The sequence below is a fragment of the Chiloscyllium plagiosum genome, unplaced genomic scaffold, assembly GCF_037043375.1.
Source record: "Chiloscyllium plagiosum isolate Xiang-an unplaced genomic scaffold, Cpla_swu_hap1 HiC_scaffold_10, whole genome shotgun sequence".
NCBI classification, from domain to species: Eukaryota; Metazoa; Chordata; class Chondrichthyes; order Orectolobiformes; family Hemiscylliidae; genus Chiloscyllium; species Chiloscyllium plagiosum.
Genome location: NW_028270148.1, coordinates 26,897,109 through 26,922,624, shown reverse-complemented (window position 1 = coordinate 26,922,624; position 25,516 = coordinate 26,897,109). Strand labels below are relative to the sequence as shown.

The window sequence follows — 25,516 nt, the reverse complement described above, 5'->3', positions numbered from 1 at the left end:
AGCAAGTGCTTCATTGACACCTGAGAATGGCTGTCACATGATATTAATAGAAGTGCAATGCAACTTGCAGAATTTTTTTCACATTTTGAATGGATGAATCATTAGTTCTCAACATTAAAATTACAATTTAAAACTTGCTCTGTTTCTCAAGAGGATTTGTCCTCCTTTTGGCCTCATGGAAATTTACCCCCTATAATGCTAAACTCACTGCAGCCCTCCTCAGGAGGTAATTTCCGACCTACTCCCCACTTAGGGGAACTGGGTGGACTCCAGCATGCAGACAATAGATGGTCAGGTCTCTGCAAGCTGCTTGAAAAGTAAAGGTAAAGTCGTTATAGTCCGACCGGAGCATCGGGCTGCTCTCTCATTAGAGAGAGAGACGATTGGTGGTAGTTTCAAATGTATACGTAGTTTGTCAACCTCACTGATGACAATGGACAGTCAGGGGCATGCTCCATCTACTGCCTGCCAAATTTCCACTAAAATCAACAATTAACACAGGGGCAGTGAAAAGAACACTTGCCAGCATTATTTTACTGGGCAGTATTGCTCATATTATGTCTCAAAAAATCATAACACTTAGCCATGATCTCCCTTACACTTGCTCAACACCGGGGTAATCAGAGTTAAAAATCACACAACATCAAGTTATAGTCCAACAGGTTTAACTGGAAGCACTAGCTTTCGGAGCATTGCTCCTTCAAATCACCCGATGAAGGAGCAGGGCTCCAAATGTTAGCGTTTTCAATTAAGCCTGTTGGACTATAACTTGGTGTTGTTTAATCAGAAACTTTGTACACCACACCAATCTAACACCAGCATCTCCAAATCATGATGGGGAATCAGACTCCACCGAGGTGAAGGTAACTAGAAAAGGAGTCCCAATTTATAATGTTTTAAAGCAAAGAGAGTTGTAAATAAAATGCACAGGTTTACATTCAAAGTATTTTGGACTTATACTTGCATTTAGATGTAAGAGTCAGTTACATTCTGATGTGCAGACAAAATAAGGTGGAAATGTGGCTTTGCATTGAGTTGTCTCAAGCTCAGTCATGTCCTTTATATTTGTTCTGGGTTCTGACCTGAATCAGTTCAATCAGTTTGCAAAACCATATACTTAATGGTCCTTCTCCCAGCACTCAGTCATGAATCAGTTTCAAAAATCCTTCCAGTTATCTTACTGTCAAAATATTTTCACTTAACAAATGACTTATGGGGAGCTGTCATTTCTTGTGTGAGAAAATGAGGTTGAAAACTTTATATTTATAAATGTCATCATATTGCCAATTCAAATGAAGACAGTTCAGGGCTGTTACTGTAAATACTTTCTCCAGAATTTAGAATCATGTGGTCTACAAGTTAGAAAGCAAGCTGATTTACTAATAACATTCCTTAACATCCTCAATGATACTGAAGCAATAAGTTTTCTCAGAGGACTCACTGTCCTATGATTTCCAACTGTCAGTATTATTGGTACATACTCCTTGCAGTAACAATTTCATTGTGATACAACCATGTGAAATATGAACAGGAGTAGGCCGTCCAGCCCCTTCAGCCTGCACTGCCATTCAATAGGATCATGGCTGATCTGACATTCTTCACATCCACTTTCCTACCCTGAGCCCATACCCTTAATTCCCGTACTGACCAAGAATTTATCTATCTCAGCTTTAAATACACACAAGGTCTCTGCCAACACCCCACCCCCACCCCCTTCCGCCCCATAGCTCTCTATGGAAAGGAGTTCCAAACGCTCACAGCCTACTTCCGCATTTCAGTCTTAAATTGATGATCCTTAATTCTGTTTCTAACAGGGCATTGTTTCAGTCATCCAAAAGTTCCTATGGCAATGAGCTTGGCAGTTACAACAGCAGAGCACCTACTAATGCCCATCAACACCAACCCCATTAATGTGTACAGAGTTGGCTGCAGGGCACCTCATCTGCAAAGGACTACTGGAGGCCTGGAACACTAGGATTGCATTGTTGGTGCCAACCAGCTTCCCATGACCAGTTAACATGGTTTCTAATGCAATCTTAGGTACAGACTGATTCACTAACACCCAAGCCACTACCATCCTGAGAGAAGCAATAACTTTAAACACTTTGGTGTAACCTAGTTTGGTTGGATCTCTCCCCTCACCCTGAATGCATCGTTCCCTCTATGACATGGTCTCATACCCTGCTTGAAACCAATATGTCTTATCTCACGAGAGGCACCATCCACATAAAGCATCCCTAGACATTTCATGGGAGCATTATAAATTAAGATCTGATGACAAGCCACATAAGGTGATATGAAAGAAGATTGTCAATAGCTTGATCAAAGAGGTAGTATTTAAAGAGAAACTTCAAGATGGAAAGAAAGTTAAAAGAGCCTTAGAGGTTTCAGGAGAGAATTCCAGAGCTTAGAGCATAGGCAGTTGAAGGCACAGCTACCAATGCGGCACAATTAAAATCTGGGGTGCTCATGGTGCCAGCTTTAGCTACAAGTAGACATTTCAGAGGGTTTCAGGAAAGAAAGAAGTAGCAAGGTATAAAGTAATTCTGGATTTTGAAAATAAGGATGAACATTTTAGAACTGAGGCCTTGTTTTACCAAGGTACAATTAGATTAGATTAGATTAGATTACAGTGTGGAAACAGGCCCTTCGGCCCAACAAGTCCACACCGACCCGCCGAAGCGAAACCCACCCATACCCCTACATTTACCCCTTACCTAACACTATGGGCAATTTAGTATGGCCAATTCACCTGACCCTGCACATCTTTGGACAATGTAGGTCAGCATAACAGGGAGGATGGGTGAACAGATTTCTGGGCAAGGTAGAGGGTCAAGTTTGCAGAGGATATAACTTAGAAGGTCACCCAGGAGTGCATTAAATTAAACAAAACAAGAGATAACAAAGGCATGAATGTGCAGCAAATCAGCTGAGGCAAAGCAACTTCAAGAGACTTGATGGAGATGGAAATCGGTTATCTTGGCTAAGGTGCTGATTCGTGGTCAAAAGCTTCTTTAGTTCAAATATGAAACCAAAACTGAACAGTTTGGTTCAGCCTCAGGAAATTTCCATGGAGAGCAGTGGGGTTGGTGGGGAGGGAGTGAAGTCTGAAATGGCAGCTGAATACAATGGCTTTGGTCTTCCCAAGGTGTAGTAACAACCTCCAAATGCAGGCCATAGTTTGGGAAGAAAGTTCCCACCGTCAGCTTCATGCTCTTTAGACCAGTATCAGTTATAGCCAAATAAGAACTTGGAAATCCTACTACTCTATCAGGCCCCTCTGCTGCTCTCCCTTTGGAGTCACAGACAGATTGCAGCCATGTCTGCTCTAACATTTACTCTGCTTGGTGATGGTTCTGGTTTCAAAAATGAATACATATGCTACCAGTATTGCTAAAATCTAGCTCAAATTAATGCATTTCCTCTATACCCAAAAGACTTGCTCATTAAAGTCATTATTAAATAAATCTTTCACAATCGATTAATTTGTGATTCGCATTAGGAAAGATTTAGACAGAATATTGTATCATACCAAGTCTGCCTGGCTATCATCTAGATTTGCGATGGCAGAACATAGTCTGAGTGTATTTCATCTCAGCAACACAGGAATTAATTAAAACTGGGGAGATTGCCCCGAGTGGATTAAATACACTGCAATAATTTTGCACATATGCTCTAATGCAAATATTTAGGTTTTTCCTTTTACACTTTAATATCAAGTAAGTGTCTCCAGCTTAAAGTGAGAAATTATTTTTCTTTCTTAATTGCAGTGAATAGCTCTTGGCTAATTCCTAGATATTGAATCAGAACACTCTACACTGAATTGAGATGGGGCTCGTCGGATGCTGCCTGAATGACTGAATTGAGATACCTGTGGTAAAATGACATACGTTTGAATATTATGTGCAGGTGACAAGTTGCAATGAATAATGTCCACCTTACAAGGCTCCAGTTCCATAACTTAAATGAGAACAATGTCACAGCAACAAGCCACACAGGATACTGTAGGTCACTGATCAAATATCTTCCATATTTCATAGAGAAATGATGGGCAAGAGCACTGAGCAACCTAGATATATTAGCAGGGAATTTAGAAAAGATAACAGGTTTAAAAAAAATTCTGTATAGGTGCCTTTTAAGTCGATGGGACTTCATCTCAGGGCAAACTATCCAATACTCCACTTTAGGATAATTTTCAACGACACAAAATTAAGAATGCCGCAAATCAGCCATGTTAATTTTGTCAGTGGTGCACACCTTTTCCTCTGCTTGTCCATCTTGCAAAATGGCAGGTATAAGGGTAAATCCATTTTTTACACCAAGGGGGAGAATAGAAAACATTGAATAAATTTGTAGTTGTTTCATTGGCCTTCACCATAATATTTTACACCGAGAAAGACATAACATAATTTATTGCACAGCAGTAGGCCACTGAGCCTTTCTATCTAATAATTCTGTCCCTCCTTCCATTATGACTCAAAAGCGAGTACCCATTTTTCATTGATATATACTAATTATTATAGGAACTTCACTTTTAGACACTTAATTCAAATTGGGCATTTACAGTTACTTGTTTTTGGATTCAAATTTAAGTATGGGTTATATTATCAAAAAGACTAATATAAGCTCGTTGGGAAGTTCACAAGTAAATGTGGACATCACACATCTCTGCAGCAGGAAATTTCACTTCCTCATCAACTACAATTACAACATTTAAAAGACATTTGGATAAGTACATGAATAGGTAAAGTTTAGAGGAATATGGGCCAGGAGTAGGCAGGTGGGACCAGTTTAGTTTGGGATTATGTTCAGCATGGATTGGTCCAAAGAGTATGTTAACCGTGCTGTATGATGCCATAACTTTAATAATTCTTCACCGACCAGTGTAGCTAATTTTGATCAATTGGTATATTCATAAAAATTAGAGGCACAGCTGGGAGTCATTGTGGGTAAAGGATCGGTAAATCATTGATCCTGAAGAGTCCAAAATGACTACTACTGCATTACTGTCATGGAGAGGGCTGAATATATTTGCCATGGATGCTGTCTGCAGATTTTTCATTCACAGAATATGGGCTTTGCTGGCTGGGCTGGCATTACTCTCTGTCCCTAATTGTTATAGAGTCATAGAGACATACAGCACGCAAACAAACCCTTTGATCCAACTCGTCCACACCAACCAGATACCCCAAAGTAATCCAGTCCTATTCCCCTAAACCCTTCCTATTCATATACTTATCCAGATGCCTTTTAAATGTTGAAATTGTATCAGCCTGCACCACTTCCTCTGGCAGCTTATTCCACACATGCATCCACCTTCTGTGTGAAAAGGTTGCCCCTTGGGACACTTTTATATCTTTCCCCTCTCACCCTAAACCTATGCCCTCTCGTTCTGGACACCCTCACCCTAGGGAAAAGACCTTGTCTATTCACCTTATCCGTGCCCCTCACGATTTTATGAACCTCTGTAAGATCACCCCTCAGCCTCCGATGCTCCAGAGCAAACAGCACCAGCCTATTCAACCTCTCCCTATAGCTCAAATCCTCCAACCCTGGCAACCTCCTTGTAAATCTTTTTTGAACCCTTTCAAGTTTCACAACATCTTTCCGATAGGAAGGAGACCAGAATTGCACACAATATTCCAAAAGTGGCCAAACCAATATCCTGTACAGCCACAACATGATCTCCCAACTCCTATACTCAATGCTCTGGTCAATAAAGGAAAGCATGCCAAATGCCTTCTTCACTATTCTATCTACCTGGGATTCCACTTTCAAGGAGCTATGCATCTTATTCCAAGGTCTCTTTGTTCAGTAACACTCCCTAGGACCTTACCATTAAGTGCATAAGTCCTGCCCTGATTAGCTTTTCCAAAATGCAGCACCTCACACTTATCTAAATTAAACTCCACCTGCTACTCCTTGGCCCATTGGCCCATCTGGTCAAGACAAAGCTGTACTCTGCGGTAACCTTCTTCACTGGCCACTATACCTTCAATTTTACTAACAATACCTCCTATGTTCACAACCAAATCATTTATATAAATGTCAAAAAGCAGTGGACCCAGGATCGATCCTTCAGGCACACCACTGGTCACAGGCCTCCAGTCTGTGAAGTAACCATCCACTACCACCCTCAGTCTTCTACCTTTGAGCCAGTTCTGTATCCAAATGGCTAGTTCTCCCTGTATTCCATGAGATCTAATCTTACTAACCAGTCTCCCATGGGTAACCTTGTTGAACACCTTACTGAAGTCCATATTGATCACATCTACCAGTCTGCCCTCATCAATCCTCTTTATTATTTCTTGAAAAAACTCCATCAAGTTTGTGAGACATGATTTCCCACGCACAAAGCCATGTTGACTATCCCTAATCAGTCCTTGCCTTTCCAAATACATTGAGGAGAAAGTGAGGTCTGCTGATGCTGGGGATCAGAGCTGAAAATGTGTTGCTGGAAAAGCGCAGCAGGTCAGGCAGCATCCAGGGAACAGGAGAATCAACGTTTCGGGCATAAGCCCTTCTTCAGGAATGAGGAAAGTTTGTCCAGCAGGCTAAGATAAAAGGTAGGGAGGAGTGACTTGGGGGAGGGGCGTCGGAAATGTGATAGGTGGAAAGAGGTCAAGGTGAGGGTAATAGGTCAGACTGGGGTGGGGGCGGAGAGGTCAGGAAGAAGATTGCAGGTTAGGAAGGCGGTGCTGAATTTGATGGATTTGACTGAGACAAGGTGTGGGGAGGGGAAACGAGGAAACTGGTGAAATCCGAGTTCATCCCTTGTGGTTGGTGGGTTCCTAGGCGGAAGATGAGGCGCTCTTCCTCCAACCGTCGTGTTGTTGTGGTCTGGCGATGGCGGAGTCCAAAGACCTGCATATCCTTGGTGGAGTGGGAGGGGGAGTTAAAGTGTTGAGCCACAGGGTGGTTGGGTTGGTTGGTCCGGGTGTCCCAGAGGTGTTCTCTGAAACGCTCCGCAAGTAGGCGGCCGGTCTCCCCAATATAGAGGAGGCCACATCGGGTGCAGAGGATGCAATAGATGATGTGTGTGGAGGTGCAGGTGAATCTGTGGCGGATACGGAAGTTTCCTTTGGGGCCTTGGAGGGAGGTGAGGGGGGAGAATGGGCGCAAGTCTTGCACCTCCTGCGGTTGCAGGGGAAGGTGCCCGGGAGTGGAGGTTGGGTTGGTGGGGGGTGTGGATCTGACGAGGGAGTCACGGAGGGAGTGGTCTTTATGGAATGCTGATAGGGGAGGGGAGGGAAATATATCCTTGGTGGTGGGGTCCGTTTGGAGGTGGCGGAAATGACGGCGGATGATGCGCTGTACATGGAGATTGGTGAAATACATGTATATACTGTCCCTCAGGATTTCCTCCAACAACTTGCCCACCACTGACATCAGGCTCACCGATTTATAGTTCCCTGGCTTGTCTTTACCACCTTTCTTAAACAGTGGCACCACATTAGCCAACCTCTAGTATTCCGGCACCTCACATGTGACTATCGATACAAAATCTCAGCAAGGGGCCCAGCAATTATCTCCCTAGCTTCCCGCAGAGTTCTAGACTACACCTGATCAGGTCCTGGGGATTTATCCTCCTTTATGCATTTTAAAACATCCGCCACCATCTCCTCTGTAATATGGACATTTTTCAAGATGTCACCGTCTATTTCCCCACTTTCTGTATCTTCCATGTCCTTCTCCACAGGAAACGTTGATGCAAAATACTTGTTTAGTATCTGTCCCATCTCCTAAGGTTCCACACATAGGTGGCCTTGCTGATCTTTGAGGGGTCCTATTCTCTCCTTAGTTACTCTTGTATCCTTAATGTATTTGTAGAATCCCTTTGGATTCTCCTTAACTCTATTTGCTAAAGCTATCTCATGCCTCTTTGGCCTCCTGATTTCCTATCTTAAGTATACTCTTACTACCATTATATTCTAAGGATTCACTCAAACTCTGCTGTCTATACCTGTCACGTGCTTCCTTTTTTTGCTAAACCAAATCCTCAATTTCTCTAGTCATCCAGCATTCCTTACATCTACCAGCCTTACTTTCACCCTCACAGGAATATACTGTCTCTGGACTCTCGTTATCTCACTTCTGAAGGCCTCCCATTTTCCAGCCATCCCTTCACCTGCAAACATCCACCCCAAATCAACTTTTAAAAGGTCTTGCCTAATGCCATCAGAATTAGCCTTCCTGCTGTTTAGAATTTATATTCTGGTCTATTCTTTTTCACCACTATTTTAAAACCAATGGAATTATGGTTGCTGGCCCCAAAGTCCTCCCCCACTGACACCTCAGTCACCTGCCCTGTCTTATTTCCCAAGAGTAAGTCAAGCTTTGCACCTTCTCCAGGAGGCACATCCACATACTGAATCAGAAAATTTTCTTGTACACACTTAACAAATTCCTCTCCATCTAAATCCTTTACACTATGGCAATACCAGCCTATGTTTGGAAAGTTAAAATCCCCTACCACATCCACCGTATTATTCTTACAGATAATGAGATCTCCTTGCAAATTTGTTTCTCAATTTCCCACTGACTGTTAGGTGGTCTATAATAAAATCCCAATAAGATGATCATCCTTTACTTATTTCTCAGTTGTTCTGAAATAATTTCTCTGGATGTATTCTCAGGAATATCCTCCCTCAGTACAGCAGCAATGCTATCCCTTATCAAAAGCACCACTCCCCCTCCTCTCTTGCCTCCGTTTCTATCCTTCCTGTAGCATTTGTATCCTGGAACATTAAGCTGCCAGTCCTGCCCATCCCTGAACCACATCTCTGTAACTGCTACGATATCCAAGTCCCATGTTCCTAACCATACTCTGAGTTCATCTGCTTTCCCTGTTAGGCCTCTTGCATTGAAATAAATGCAGTTTAATCTAGCAATCCTACCTCGTTCTCGAGGCAGGAGGACATTCAGCTCTCGTTATGTGTGCTGGTGGGGTTGATGGCATCTTAACAGTGCCAAGCTGCTGACTAAGCATCCGACACTGTCACACTTTCCTCCTTGTGAAGGTTGGCAGAAATTAACTGCCATCATCTTCTGTGTCTCCTTAATCCAAGTGGATACTGTTTAAATATATTCAACCATTGCCTAAATTTGATGAGAAGGATGTTGAAAGGTATTTCATCTCATTTGAAAAGGTAGCTAAACAAATGCAGTGGCCAATGACCATGTGGGTTTTGTGAACTGATGAGGGCACGGTGGCTCAGTAGTTAGCACTGTTGCCTCACAGTGCCAGAGACCAGAATTCAATTCCAGCCTCAAGCGACTGTCTGTGCGGAGTTTGTACATTCTCCCTGTGTCTGCGTTGGCTTCCTCCGGGTGCTCCGGTTTTCTCCCACAGCCCAAAGATGCGCAGGCCAGGTGAATTGGCCATCCTAAATTGCCCGTAGTGTTAAGGGATTTGTAGGTTAGGTGCATTAGTCAGGGGAAAAGTAGAGTATTAGTTTTGGGGAATGGGTCTGGGTGGGATACCCTTTGGAGGGTCGGTGTGGACTTGTTAGGCCAAATGACCTGTTTATACACTCGAGGGATTCTGTGATTCTAGTGGGATGACACCTATGAGCCAGTAGTAATTGTCTATTTAATTAGTGATTAGTGATAGGCAGAAAGGCCATCTAAGGATATTCCCACCATGGGATTAAATTGGAGGGAAGGCAGCACGGTGGTCCTGGCTGATTAAAAGCCTCCATCATCAAATTCAGCAGGAGGTAGGGCATTAATTTCTGCCTGACATTTCTGTTGCTTGTTTCTTTATCATTAACTTACAAATGAATTTCCGCAGATTTCAGACAGGCCATAAATCCCTGCAGAAAATCAAGAACAGACGTTTGAATTAATTCAGCAAGTTAACTCATTATATTCTCACTGAGTGAGATGCTCAAGACGTCATATCCCTGCTGGGGCTTTGCATACAGTGAGTGGCTTATCAGAAGATGACAGAGGTAATAATATTCTGTTCTTTGCTCCTGTGATCTTCAGAAAGCTATGACTGGAGGAAAATCATATAAACTTCATAAGGTATACGCTGTAGGGATCCAAAAATTGTCAGCATTAACAAAAGCTTTAAACTTCAGGAAAATATAATGTTTGTTACTGTAAGAAGAAAGAGAATAAATAAAATAACACTCACTTGAGGGTTTCAAGTGACATCTGCAAATTGTAATTTCGTTCCTGTTCTGGTAATTTGGAGAATTCTACCAGACAAGGATGTTGCCGTTTGTTGTCATCCCGGATCTATAAGGAAAATGCCAAGTTATGTTAATGGCTTCACAGTTGTGGTGGCATGTTATAATCAAAAACCTGTCTAACATCTCCAAATCAACTCTAAATTTTCTTGTCGCAAAGTTTTATTTTTAGATTCCCTACAGTGTGGAAACAAGCCCTTCGGCCCAACCAGTCCACACCGACCCTCCGAAGAGTAACCCACCCAGACCCATTTCCCCTCTGACTAATGCACCTATCACGGTGGGCAATTTAGCATGGTCAATTCCCACCTGACTTGCACATCTTTGGACTGTGGGAGGAAACCGGAGCACCCGGAGGAAACCCACGCAGACAATGTGCAAACTCCACACAGACAGTTACCCAAGGCTGAAATCGAACCCGAGAGTCTGGTGCTGTGAGGCAGCAATGCTAACCACTGAGCCACCGTGCCACCCTGGACAACAAACAAACTAAGTTAACGTGTAACAGGGGATTTTGGCTACAGCATTGTTGTTTCAATGCTTAGCAAAAATAACAGTATAAAAACTCTCATTTCTGCTTGATTCAAATATCTTCAACTGAAGGAAATGTTTTTTCTTCAAATAAATCTGAATCCTGTCATGAAGTTAAAAAAGTTAAAATACAATCTTGATAAATTCTCAGAAGGTTAAATATTTGGGTCTTCTTGCCTCGGGGTTGCCAGCTTGATAATGTTGATTAGAGGAAGAACAAGGGTGTGTGTTTTAACTAGCAGCTACCTATCCCTGGCTTGACAAATGCTAGGCAATAGTTTCAAATTAGAGGACCATTTCAGCCTTTCCACTGATGTCCAAGGCTGACCTGAAGAATGGGTGAACGTATAAACAGGTGAGAAATTAACAACTACTTAAATATGCAAAAGCATTTTGCGTGCAATCTTAACTTTCAGGACTGAAGACTTTGCCTATTTTTTTATCACACAACAAGAGGTTGAAACAGTAGTTACTGAGGGGATCTTTCATGCTTTAAGAAGTGCTGTGGGTTTATTGCTATTTTGCAGACAGAGCACTCAGCCTGGGTCACAAATCTAGCCCATTGGTGGCTCAATAATGCCCCTGCCATGACTGCACTCCACTCCTCAACAAAGCTGCCTCCGAGCCATCAGTTCCCCTCACATCCCCTTCCCTCACCTTTTCCGGTCAGAAGTGCTGGTTGGCTCCATATTCATTCCTCCCAGTGACCAACCAGTCATACCGTCTGCCCATCTTCACCTATCCCCACTTCACCACCCTGCTCCCGCCAGCCCCTTTATCTGCAGCTCCCCCTACACCCACCCCCAGTCCTGAAGAAGGATTAGACCCAAAACATCGACTTCTCCACCTCCTGATGATGATGCCTGACTTGCTGTGTTCTTCCAGCCTCCTGCCTGTCTACTTTGGCTCCATGTAGGAGGCAGATGGTGTTCTGTCCTTCATAGCCAGAAGGTTATGGTTGGCTGCCTCTTGGTGCTTTCAAATCATCAGTGGCATTTACGTCTAACTCCACTTGAGCACGTGAACCTCCCAGCAGTGGTTTTGCATTATGCAAGTTGATTTTCCTCCTCGAATGCCAAGTAACAGGTTTAATGGAACTTCAAACGAACTTGGATGGCGATGCAGTCAGCCCAAGGAAAATACACTTTACTGTGCACTTTGCAATCTTTACTATATTCCAAGATACTGATTTCTGAAGCTGTTTTCCTTTCAATGTAAAAGCCTATTTTCTTTCATTAGATTAAAATTGAAATAATCTTCATCCTGACTCAAAATCAAATTGACTCACTTTTCCTAAGCTAACACACAATAGAAAATAGCCCTCCTGGACCATATATGAATTATGTCACAATCTGCCATATATGAATTAATGACACGCCACCAACATACCGGCCCATATGTCCAGCCAAGCTCAATTTTGTTCATCACCCAGAGCTCGTGGATGTTTTCTGCTAACTTTTCTCGAACTCGGTCCAGGTGAGGTGGGAGTACAATCTGGAATAGTTTCAAGGAGAGAAATATAATTCTTATAAGTAAGCTTACAAAGTCTATGTTTCCCCTAAACATTGAACATTTAGGAGCTTTAGCAAAAGTCAAGAACATCATACATAAATAGCTTGAAGGATCAGTAATGGGTGTTTTCAGCTTTCTTCCTTTGGTGAAATCTTATCTATGTGGATCTCACTACTAAACCTCTTCTTCTTTCTCCAAAATAACAAAGACTGAGGGCTTCCAACACAAACACCACTTGTCTCACTTCACAGTGGAAAACAAAAAATGGCTATCCTAAAATACAAGGCATGGTCCCATTCAGGCACCAAAGTAGTCGAAAGAAAAAGCATGAGTAGTACAAAAATGCCTATTTATATTCCCAGCAGTTCCTGCATTTTTTTCCATTCAAAGACACATTGCATATACTTTGAGGGCATTGTGGTAATTTTTAAGGATAAGAATTGGATGAATTAACTATGATTACATTGCCAACAACATAATATTTGGTCAGTGAACAGGCTATTCACATCAGTAAACACAACATAAATAAATTCTGTTATAACGAGGTTAAGCATCATATTCAAAACTATTTTCTCCGTAGCAATCAGCACTTGTAAGCTGGCAAAAAAAAATCAAACAAATATGTTTTTATGCTCAGCAAAAGCATAAAACATCATTAAAAAGTCAATACTTAACATACACATTGGAGTAAGATGCCAGCAGCGACACCGAAACACAAGTGGTGTTGTGCTTCAGTCATTGGAAAAATGAAAGTGAGCATAAAGTGTGAGAAAGGATTCATGAGCTCAGATGTGAAAGCAATATAAATATTCTGTAACATTAGCTTTGTTACGTTGCAATGAGAATTCTTGAAATACTAATACATGATTTTGCCAGTTTAGAGTCATGATTCATGATTAAGTCAGTTTGATGTGTACGGATAGGGTTTAATGAGTATGTAGATAAGCCTGTGAGGTAACTGTGGGGTCACTGTGACCTCAGCTGTCATGCTTTTATGTTTCACAAATAAGTTGGATCCTGAACAATATGGAGCATGTTGCTCTCTAGTCTTATCATGTGGAGCACAATAATAAACAAGTTTAACAAAGTTGAACTCAAATTAAGACGTGAAGAACTCATAATAAAAGAAGATCAACAGGTATTCAAAATTCAAGAAAACAAAGCTGTACATTCCTTCCTTGTCTTCTGATTAAATGTAATACTCAAGGATTTTTAAACCTTGAAACCTTTGCTTATGAATCAAAAATTCCATTTCTATTCCTTATTTTAAATACCAACATCAAAAACAAATTACCTGGTAATTGTCATATTGTGAATCACATTCATAAAATATTTTGGCATACAGATGTTAGTTTGTAATGCTGACACAAAGCCAAAACAGAATTAACCTATAGTTTACACGGTGATGTTCCCTTAAAGTATACAAGCTATCCCTGCTGTTTCATCTATATGGTACTATAACCCGACAAACTTAAACATTGTAGTTAAATCACAGAAGTGATCTATTTGTTGCACCCTGTCTTGAATGCTCCCAACCACAAAAACACAAATAGAAATCAGCGGACAATGCTAAGCAATGCTGCATTTATAAGTAAAACATATCTAAGATGTGTTGTAAGATAGTAATATATCATATTTGATGAGATATATTGATAAACTATGTAATTAGTATTTATTATATATTATTGTTATTATTGGGATCTTGGTAGAGGTATATAGGTTTTTGATTTTCATGTCTCTTAAGATGATTTGGGTTTTTTTAATGGTCAGAAGGTTTTTTTTCTAGCAGTGGGTCATAACTGCACCCCCAAGAAAGGATGTTACTTTAGCTAACTTTAGCTACTTTAGCTAGTGGGGTGACACGGTGGCACAGTGAGTAGCACTGTTGCCTCACAGTGCCAGAGACCCGGGTTCAATTCCCGACTCAGGCGACTGACTGTGTGGACTTTGCACGTCCTCCCCGTGTCTGTGTGGGTTTCCTCTGGATGCTCTAGTTTCCTCCCACAGTCCAAAGATGTGCAGGTCAGGTGAATTGGCCATGCTAAATTGCCCGTAGTGTTAGGTAAGGGGTAAATGTCGGGGTATGGGTGGGTTGCGCTTCGGCGGGTCGGTGTGGACTTGTTGGGCCGAAGGGCCTGTTTCCACACTGTAATGTAATCTAATCTAAATGACTAGAGAAGCAATCTAGTAAAATAATTGCTGAAGTTGAGATTTTATAACCTTAAGAAAAGAGAGGCCAGAGGCCAGAAGGGGGTTCAACTCTGAAGATTCCTATTAGCAGGTGTGCTGCTTAGCAGCCTCAAGGTAGTCAAAGTAACTGGCAAAACTCCAGATATTTCTTCTCCATAGATTTTGGTGGAAACAATCAGTGAGCTGGCCTATATTGGTTGGTTTCTAGGTGAGACAGACCTGGTGAATTTGCAATAAATTGTCAAAATTAAATATTTGCAAACTCATCAGTTGGGTAAGAAATTTTAAGGTGAAAATAGGAGTGATACTACTCTGGGGTTGATTGTCTGAAAAGAATATTGTGGGGGAAAAGATTTTTTTTCCTACTTATTGCTAATGATGAGCGAATTTCAAACTATCTTAAATGTCGCAAAAATAGAAATTACTGGAACATCTCAGTGAGTCTGGGCAGCATCTGTGGAGAGAAATCAGAGTTAACATTTGAGGTCCAGTGACCTTCCTCAGAACTGATGATAACTAGGAACAGAATGGTTTATATACAGAAGATGGGGTGAGGAAAGACGAGAGAGTAAACGATAGATGGAGAGAGAGCCTAAATAGAGAGAAACACAGTTGAACAGACAAAGGAGTGGTTAAAGATCAGTCTGGGAGAATGAATACCTGCTAATGTGGCTGACACTGGGTAGGGTGTGGTCACAGCCCAGGTGATGACAAGGCCTGGTATGTGGAGATGGGGGAAAGCATGGGGAAAGGTACTCCAGCCCTAAAATGTTTCAACTCGATATTAAGCTCCCCACCCACACATACCAAACCTTGTCATCACATGGGCTGCTACCACACACTACCCATTGTCAGCCACTAATAATTCCGTTCGCAGCTATTCAATCCCCCAGACTGACCTTTAACCTCATCTAGGATCAATGGTGCTGGAAGAGCACAGCAGTTCAGGCAGCATCCGAGGAGCTTCAGCAAAATCGACGTTTCGGGCAAAAGCCCTTCATCAGGAATCCGTCAATTTTGCTGAAGCTCCTCGATGCTGCCTGAATTGCTGTGCTCTTCCAGCACCATTGATCCAGAATCTGGTTTCCAGCATCTGCAGTCATTGTTTTTACCTTGTTGATTTTAACCTCATCTATCCAATTGTGTTTCTCTCTCAATTGATATAAATGATTTCGATGTAATCAAAGGAGGTATGGTTAGTAAGTTTGCAGATGACACCAAAGTTGGAGATGTAGTGGACAGCAAAAAAGGTTATCTCAGAGTACTACGTGATCTAGATCAGATGGGCCAATGGGCTAAGGAGTGGCAGATGGGGTTTAATTTAGATCAATTTTGCATTTTGGAAAGCAAATCAGAGCAGGACTTACACACTTAATGTTAAGGTCCTAGCGAGTGTTGCTGAACAAAAAGACCTTAAAGTGCAGGTTCATAGCTCCTTGAAAGTATATAATGAAAAAGGCATTTAGTATGCTTTACTTTATTGGTCAAAGCATTGAGTATCAGAGTTGGGAGGCTATGTTGCGGCTGTACAGGACATTGGTTCGGCCACTTTTGGAATATTGCATGCAAATTCTGGTCTAATTCCTATCGGAAGGATGTTGTGAAATTGAAAGCATTCAGAAAAGATTTACAAGGATGTTGCCAGGGTTGGAGGTTTTGAGCTAAAGTGAGAGGCTGAATAGGCTGGGGCTGTTTTCCCTGGAGCTTTGGAGGCTGAGGGGTGACCTTACAGAGGTTTATAAAATCATGAGGGGCATGGATAGGATAAACAGACATGGTCTTGTCCCTGGAGTAGCGGGTGTCCAGAACTAGAAGGCATAGGTTCAGGGTAAGACGGGAACGATATGAAAGGGACCTAAGGGGCAACGTTTTCACACAGAGAGTGGTGCGTGTATGGAATGAGCAACAGGAGGAAGTGGAGGCTGCTAGAATTACATCATTTGAAAGGCATTTGGTTGGGTATATGAATAGGAAGGATTTAGAGGGATATGGGCCAAGTGCTGACAAATGGAACTAGATTAGGTTAGGATATCTGGGCGGCATGGACGAGTTGAAGTGAAGCATCTCTTTCCATGCTGTATATCTCTATGACTCTAAGCCAGACTTCACCATGGCATCTGAGTTGTCCCATATTACCATCATTCGGATCATAATAACTACAAGAATCTTGTGACATCAGACCCTAAATGCTTTAATAGTCTTGAAAGAAGCTGCCCACTTGTCTTTCTATGTACACGAATGTGAATATTATGCTAATAGACTGCACAATGATACTGTGTATTAACGTTCATAACACCAGCCTCAAAAGAATTGTATTTTCAAATGAAAGCTCCAAATTTGCATCAATTTAATGCAACTAAATCTTCTATTTTAACATGCAGTTCCTACACCCATTATCATTTGTATCTGCGGTAACACAGAGCGACATGTAAATGTCCATCAAACAAGTGCCTTACCTGAGATGTACCCACAGGCATTGGGGTAAAGGCAGCTTGCGTGAGTGGGATGTTAGGGCCTAGGAGATCCCTGACACCATTGTGATCTTGTTTGTATTCATTAGTATGTTCCACCCTCATCTTCTCCTTCGGCAGCAAGGCTTCAAAACAAGGAGCGTAACCTGGAGGTGGCAGGAACTTAAACTCCCCATGACGGCCACCAAGCAAAAAACGGACTCTGAGGAAACATAAATGCTGCACACTTAGACAAAGCAGCTGCATTAAAAACTAGACAGCAAAAAATATCATGCAGATCTAAGATCAGCAGAACAATGAAACTCTCGGCCAACAATTAAGCAGAGATTTGCAGCTCATGCTGGTTCAGGGAACACCATCCAGGCATGACAGGATTCCCCCTACAGGTAGTCATGAGCACTGTCGCTGAAAAGTTTAGTCCACCAGAAATCTCAAGTGTCTCCTTCTGCTGAACTATAATAAGCCTCCTGACATCCACAATGAGAACATCCTCCTCAAACAACCCCACCAGTTGATGGTGCACAAAGTAGTCTCATTCACACAGGACATAGAACAGTACAGCACAGGAACAAGCCTTTTTACCATGTCTGTGCCAACCATAATGCCATTCTAAACTTGACTTCAGAAGAAAACCCCACAAAAATGAATCTGAAATCTCATTGCCCCAATTGGAATACACTCCACACCATGACAGTCACATCCAGCTTGACTGAACTTGCCATCAACACCCAACTGGTGAAGTTTCAAACATCCACAGACAATCTAAACAACCCTCAACCACTTGAGTGTGAACTACAAGTAAGGCATGAAGAACAGTTTGATCATTGCCTGGCACTTATGTGATGCACTTGGTACTTGCCAGTTGTCAACCCAAGCTTGGATACTGTCCAAGTCCTGCTGTGTTTGGACACGGACTGCCTCAATATCTGAGGAGTCGTAAATGGTGCTGAACATCGGACAATCATCAGCGATCATCCCCACTTCTGACCTTATGATGGAGGGAAAGTCATTGATGAAGCATGTGAAGATGCTTCACACTGAGGACACTACTCTGAGGAATCCCTGGAGATATCCCTGGTGTTGAGGTGACTGACCTCCAACAAACACAACCATTTTCCTATGTGCCAGCTATGACTCCAACCAATGGAAAGTTTTATCCTGATTTCTACTGATTCTAGTTTTACTAGTCCTCCTTATTGCCATTCACGGTCAAATGAAGACTTGACGTCTACAGCAGGCACCCTCTGGAATTCAGCTCTTTTCTCCATGTTCAGTCCAAGGCTACAATGAGGTCAGGAGTTGAGTGGCATCACTGAGCGGGTTATTGCTAAGCACATACTGCTTGGTAACACTGTTGAATACACCTTTCTTCACTTTACTGATGATCAAGAGTAGCCTGATGGTACAGTAATTGACTGGGCTGAATTTGTCCTGTTTGTTTGGATACAGGACATACCTGGGCAATTTTCCACATTGTCAGATTAGTACCATTGTTGTAACTGTACTCAAAGAGCTTGACTGGGGGACTGACAAGTTCCAGATCACAAGTCTTCAGTAGTATTGTTGGAATGTTGTCAGGGCCCATAGCCTTTGCAGAGTCCAGGACCTTCAGCCATTCAATGGGAAATGACTGCAGCTGGCTGAAATGAGAAACTGCACAAGTTGAGCACCAGGATGTTGCACTGAAAGCTCTTGCAGCAGTGCAACAGATGACCAAGAATGCTGTGGGAGAGGCACTGATCTCATGCTGCAGCAATTTGCTACCTTCTTGCAGATTGACAGCATGCAGGCTCACACCCATGTCCTCACTATTGCCTGCATGTTACCCATGCCCAAAGACTGAAGTCCAAAGCACTACACACACACACACATACACTCATCTCTCACTCTCTCTCTCCCACTGTCACACTCACAGGGCAGGGAAGAGAACCAACAAAACCAGCATATTAATGTACATTGGATTTGTTGTTTGATAAAGATTTTATGGTGAGGTTTTCAGCAGTGGTTTTTATAGCAAATATCCGTCCAAGAGAAGGCTATGCCAGGATGATGAATGGGAAGGTGGAGTACAATGGAGCAAAGTGGTGAGGGGATATTTCCCTGAGGGAACTGGAGTCTGTACAGATGCTCGTGGACTAGATGAAGATATCCTGGCAGTGCCCTTCACGTCATTCCTCTGTTTATAGTTTTCCATCTCCATACTCTCTGTATTCACAGCCAAAACAGCTAAACTGATTTAACCTGCTACTGTTGTAATCATATGACTTTTCCAATATAATGTGCTAGAATGCATCTACTGCCAGAACATTGCAACCAATTGGTATCAGATTCACGATATTCAACCGTCTTCCGTGCAATATCAACACACCGTGAGATCAACATCAAACTGAAATGAACACAGGGTGGAAGAATAACTTACTTTACTCCTGTAGAGAAGCTGACCACAGGAAAGAAGAGCCCATCGGTGTTGAAGTTTTCAAACATCCCCTGTACTGGCTGTCCATTAATTCGGAAGGAAATGCTTGGAGCACTTAAATCCAGACAACAGCTGATAACATCATCTGCTTTTAGGAGGTGCTGATTTGGTGAACTTACTGTTCGGGCGATACAACCTAAAGACAAACAGAATGACAAATTTAGATAATATTACCTCTTTTTCTGAATATCACACTGGATAGACTTCCCACTGTTGGGAAGGAAGGGAAATGTTCATTTGATAATTATTAAACAATCTATTTAAATTTATTGCCTCAGATGAATTGCGATATTGAGATCATGGCAGGCAGACAATTTTTGACATGGCACAATAGTAGCACATTATGGTGGCACAATAGTAGCACATTATGGTAACACATTAATTGGCCTTTGACAACATGGCATAAGTGCCTTTAATTCAGAGTGGGTGGCCAGCCATGAAGCTAACCTATCGAATATGGCACAGGGGCTCAGTGGTTAGCACTGCTAGGCAAAAGTGAGGACTGCAGATGCTGGTGATCAGAGTCTAGATTAGAGTGGTGCTGAAAAAGCACAGCAGGTCAGGCAGCATTCAAGGAGCAGGAAAATCCGATGTTTCGGGCAAAAGCCCTTCATCAGGAATGAGGCAGGGAGCCTCCGCATTGGAGAGATAAATGGGAGGGCGTTGGGGCTGGGGAGAAGGTAGCCAAGAGTACAATATGTGGATGGAGGTGAGGCTGAAGGTGATAGGTCAGAGAGGAGGGTGGAGCAGATAGGTGGGAAGGGAGATTGGCAGGTAGGACAGGTCATGAAGATGTGCTGAACTGGCAGGTTGGAACTGGGGTAAGGTGGGGCAGTGAGGAAACTGGTGAAGTCCACATTGATGCCCTGGGGTTGAAGTGTTACAAAGCAGAAGATGAGGCGGTCTTCCTCCAGGTGTCGGGTGGTGAGGGAGCGGCGGTGGAGAAGGCCCAGGACCTGCATGTCTTCAGAAGAGTGGGAGGGGGAGTTGAAATGTTGGGCCACAAGCAGTGGAGTTGATTGGTGTGGGTGTCCCGGAGATGTTCCCTAAAGCATTCTGCGAGAAGGCATCCAGTCTCCCCAATGTAGAGGAAACCGCATCGGGAGAAATGGATACAATAAACGATATTGGTGGATGTGCAGATGAAACTTTGATGGATGCAGAAGCCTCCTTTTGGGCCTTGGATGGAGGTGAGGAGGGAGGTGTGGGCGCAGGTTTTGCAATTCCTGCGGTGGCAGGGGAAGGTGCCAGGAGTTTGGCACTGCTGCCTCACAGCACCAGGGATCTGGGTTCAATTCCAGCCTTGGGCGACTATCTATGTGAAGTTTGTATGTTCTCCCCGTGTCTGTGTGAGTTTCCACAGGGTGTTCTGGTTTCCTCCCACAATTCAAAGTTGTGCAGATTAGATAAATTGGCCATACTAAATTGTCCATAGAGTTCAGGGATGTGTAGGTTAAGTGCATTAGCCAAAGGTAAATATAGAGTAATAGGGTAGGGGAATGGGTCTGGGGGTGATACTCTTCAGAGGGTCAGTGTGGACTTGTTGGGCCAAAGGGCCTGTTTTCACACTGGAGGGATTCTATTCATTCTATGAATACAGAAAATGACCTGATTTCCAATGTCAGTCTTTTTGATCTGACAAGATACACAATTCGAGCTAGCATCTGAAATCAAATGATGTAAAAAATTGACTATTGTGCGATTCTTTATCAAGACTTTAACAGATGCAATTGTAAATAGTAGCACTTATATTGATTAGTGAAATCCATTTATTATTCCAGTGAATGAGGGTCAGCCTAACCCCCCAGTTGGTATCAACACTGGCCTCGTGTGCAGAGGCTGGCATAAAGATTTAGGTGGGTATCAGTGATGCAGGACCAGCCTTAGATCCACCTTTTGCTACGTTTTCAACAAAATTCTTCGCTATGCACTATTAACCTCCCTGCATGTGATTAACATTTCAGACCAATATCAGACTCCAGTCACCAGGCTGAAGATTTATTTCCAGTACAACAAATAAAGTTGCTCTAGTAATTGGCATCAGGCAGACAACAACTGGGCTGGTGCATCATTAAGTACTTGCCTCTTGCTGCCAGGTGAAAGTAACCATCACCCAGAGGTCCTTTGGGCTATTTTCTTATTCGAGAGAGATATGGCTCACTGAGTTTAACTGGAGAAACATCACAGTTGAGAAGGTAGGGATTTTCAGCTGCATGGCAATTTAACCCGCACAGTTGGTTTGACTCCACATTACAAACCAGCTGTCTAGCCAACTGAGCTAACTGACCCCCCAGCTTCAAAATTATAATCCTGGCATAAGCACACAGAGAAGCTAAAGCACATCAAGTGGACTAGAATTAACAGGGTTAGGGTTAGTCTGAAACAAATCCTTCTACATTTGAATGAAAGAACAATGCACATCACCACCTTATGACACTTTATGATACTTTACAGCCAACTGAAGACTTTTCAAGTATAATTAATTTGATATCTAAGAAACACTGCAACCAATAATAAATGCCCTGTAAAGCCCAACACACAGCAGTGAAATACATGGCTAGATCTATTTTTTTTGTGATCTAGTTTGAAAAATATTTATTAGCCACTATACTCAGCTGAAATATGGCTCTTCCAACACTGCAGCATTTTCTCAGTACTAGGTTATGCTTAGACTATGTGCATAAGCTCCTTGTTCTTGTATGAATACTACAGGGGCTTTCCAAACTGTGGGTCAAGTGGGGTCACAAGATGACATTCTGGTACATGAACTCTGAAGTAACAATGATTTGGAGATGCCGGTGTTGGACTGGGGTGTACAAAGTTAAAATTCACTCAACACCAGGTTATAGTCCAACAGGTTTAATTGGAAACACTAGCTTTCGGAGCGACGCTCCTTCATCAGGTGGTGATGGAGGACACAATTGTAAGACACAGAAGTTATAGCAAAAGTTTACAGTGTGATGTAACTGAAATTATACATTGAAAAATACCTTGATTGTTTGTTGAGTCTTTCATCTGTTCGAATACCATGATAGTTTCACTTTTCATATGTAAATCACAAAACTTTATTTTTGTAATTAATTGTGTCCTCCACAACCACCTGATGAAGGATCGGTGCTCCAAAAACTAATGCTTCCAATTAAACCTGTTGAAGTAACAATGGCTGCAATGGAATCCGGACTGAGCTTTTACCATAATTTTGTTTTGGCAGATGTGGCCTAATGGACATAAAAAAATGTCTGTGAATAGGTAGATGTTTGTGTTTAACTGAAGAAAACCATGCCTTTCCATCAATGCTTCCCATTCCCTCAACGAGTCATATCTGCAACTCCCCCACGCTCACACCTCAAAGTTTCAACACCAGGTCATACAAAGTCTGAAGTAGGAAAGTAGGTTTACACCAGCACAAGAAAGCGTAGGAATGGTGTTTTGGGAGACACGGGAGTGTGAGAGTTAGGACGACTGGAATGCTATTTCTGCAGAATGCATTGCACATGGACAACTTGGCTAATAATAACTACTTTAGAAAAGGGACAAGATGAAGCTGAGCCAGATAACTGTGTCTGCTAATTGCAGTTATTACCTTTACAGCCACCTAAGGGGGTAGACAAACTAACACTTCATCCAAATCACAGCTCTTCCAACAGTGCAGCATTCCTTCAGCACTAGGATATTCCCAGGCTATGTGAACATGTCCCTCCAGTAGGGCTTGAACCTTGCTGTGCTCCCCCCCCCACCCCCGCCTCAGTTGAGAGCACTACCACTGTGTAAGATTCACAAAGACGATTAGCAGTATTTCTATCGTCTAAAAGAACCGGAAGGTGCTTTTGAAAATGACCACAGATTCTAAAAGTACAGGTTTTGAGAATTGAGAAACGCAATTAAGAAATGACTGCACTAAAAGACCATAAGCTACACCATAACAGAAAATACAACTGATTTACAATATTGACATGTACACTGTCACTGGAAATGAAACATGACAGAAACATTACAGTTTATTCACAGTAGTTTCTAACTATAATTATGAGGCCACAAGCCTGAATAGCAATCAACATTCAATACTTAACTGCACTTGGCTGGATTTTCTGAGCACTGGGGAACCCAGCAGCATCCTCAAAGAGGGTAAGGGGTTTTGCATCGAACCTCTGGATCAAAGTAACAGCCTGAGCAGCCACACCATTTGGCACCCAATGTCAAACTTCCATGAGGCCTTTGACCTCCACCCAGTCAACCAGGCACCAATTGCAATCTCCCACTCCACCACTGGAAGCTTCATACACCGCCTTAACACAAGGTCAATTAACTCCAAACCCGAATACCTATGTCCAGTGGCTACCCGATTGACTCATTTGTTGCCTGTTGTTCACCAGCCCTGGATCCTCATCACAGTTTGTTGCTTCATATGATCCATTTAGTAGATCTGCTACCATCATCCTCATTCCTGTTCGGGATCTGCAGAACCTTGTAGGTCTAGTCTGGTAGAGGATAACCACTTGGTGGTCTTAAACAGGATGGAGCTTATTGCAAGATAACAACTAGGTACAAGTATCATTAATCTCATAGACATTGTTATTGAGACTATAAGGGAGACTTTGATAATAAGTCTTACTCCTTTGAGACCCAAAGCTGTTCTTCCACCTGAGGCCATTTGACAACATTATATTGGGTGAAACTTTGTGCACTCCTCAGGATTAACCCTCATCCCTTAAAAAGCACCAATCCTATTGGACCTCTTCCTCCAATGTTCCCTTGCACAGATTTGTCTCTTGTGAATGACTCTCCACCTGACTAAAGGTCAATCAGTGCAAGCCAAATTGGACCTCAGTGTAGGTTCAAGATCTGAGATGTCAGATAGTATGAAGTCAAATCACCACAGCATGTGCAGGAAATCATGAATGATGGGCTCTCCATGACTTTCTGTCAAGATTAGATGGTGCTGGAAAATCACAGCAGGTCAAGCAGCATCTGAGGAGCAGGAAAATTGATGTTTCAGGCAGGAGCCCTTCATCAGAAATCCTGATTTCTGATGAAGGGCGCCTGTCCGAAACATCGATTTTCCTGCTCCTCAGATGTTGCCTGACCTGCTATGCTTTTCCAGCACCACTCTAATCTTGACTCTAATCTCCAGCATCTGCAGTCCTCACTCTCTCCATGACTTTCTGACTGACCCATGATTCAGATCAGTAAAATAGATTTCTCACTGTAGCTGGGGCATTGTTACCTGGTTGGAAATACAGTGCTTTGATGGAGCTGCTGAAAGGAAGCCCTGAGTGGCTCTTCAGCTTGATGTAACAGACCTCATTGCTCCTTGTTTAAGGAAGAGCAGAGGCTTTGCCTGGTCAGCATCCCTCCATGAACCAATTAAACTCATTGACTGGTCTCTCTTCTTATCTACGGACCTTGTGGTAAACATATGCTCTGCTACATTTGTCTATGAAAACTGTGGATGGAGTCCAGAAATAAACAGCAGATTCTGAGGTGCTTCCAGACATACTGAATGAGTGATATAAATGCATGTTCCTTTCCTCATATTAAAAGGGTCTCTCTCCCTAATCTCTCTCTCTCTCTCTCTCTCTCTCTCCTTCCGATCTCTCCCTCTCTCACTCACCCCCTCCCCGATATCTCTTTCCCTCCCTCCTTTTCTTTTCCTCATACTATAAGGGTCACTGGTTTAAACTGGATATCAATTAATGTTACGTTACATTTTGAAAGCTAATATCAATACTGATTCTTCATAAAGGTTTTATTTGATTTTTAAAAAAATGGATATTCTGATAATACATGTTCTCAAATGCTAAAAGACATCCATATGCCCAATATGGGAGATAAAACTAAGTCTAAAATTAGTCTAGTAATATCTTAAAACTTTGAAAACTTCACACAAAAAGATTTAACATTAACCATGAAAGTAGCATACGTTTGCATATAATAGCCATACAAACAAATCATCGAGCTGCTTCCGACAAACCATGAACAGGCCATATTTCACAGCAACCACTATGACATGTGCCAGATGGTTTTGGTTTAAACATTTCTCAATATTAACATGAACTTTTTAAGTAGATATTTAAGTTGAGAAGATGAATATTCTGGATGAAGACTCAAGCTTTGCATTTTCAATAAGCTGCATAAATTGT

The 25,516-nt window shown here is 42.3% G+C and overlaps 1 protein-coding gene across 1 annotated transcript in view; it reads right to left on the bottom strand.

The window, feature by feature from the left end:
• Nucleotides 1–25,516, bottom strand: part of ryr2a (ryanodine receptor 2a (cardiac)) — a 769,474-nt gene that overhangs the window by 366,474 nt on the left and 377,484 nt on the right. Inside the window, exons 19-22 of the mRNA XM_087991236.1 lie at nucleotides 19,320–19,512; nucleotides 16,886–17,102; nucleotides 12,117–12,221; nucleotides 10,142–10,245 (exon numbers count right to left, since the gene is read on the bottom strand). Of these exons, the coding sequence (XP_087847362.1) occupies nucleotides 10,142–10,245; nucleotides 12,117–12,221; nucleotides 16,886–17,102; nucleotides 19,320–19,512 (619 nt within the window). The remainder of the gene's footprint in view (nucleotides 1–10,141; nucleotides 10,246–12,116; nucleotides 12,222–16,885; nucleotides 17,103–19,319; nucleotides 19,513–25,516) is intronic.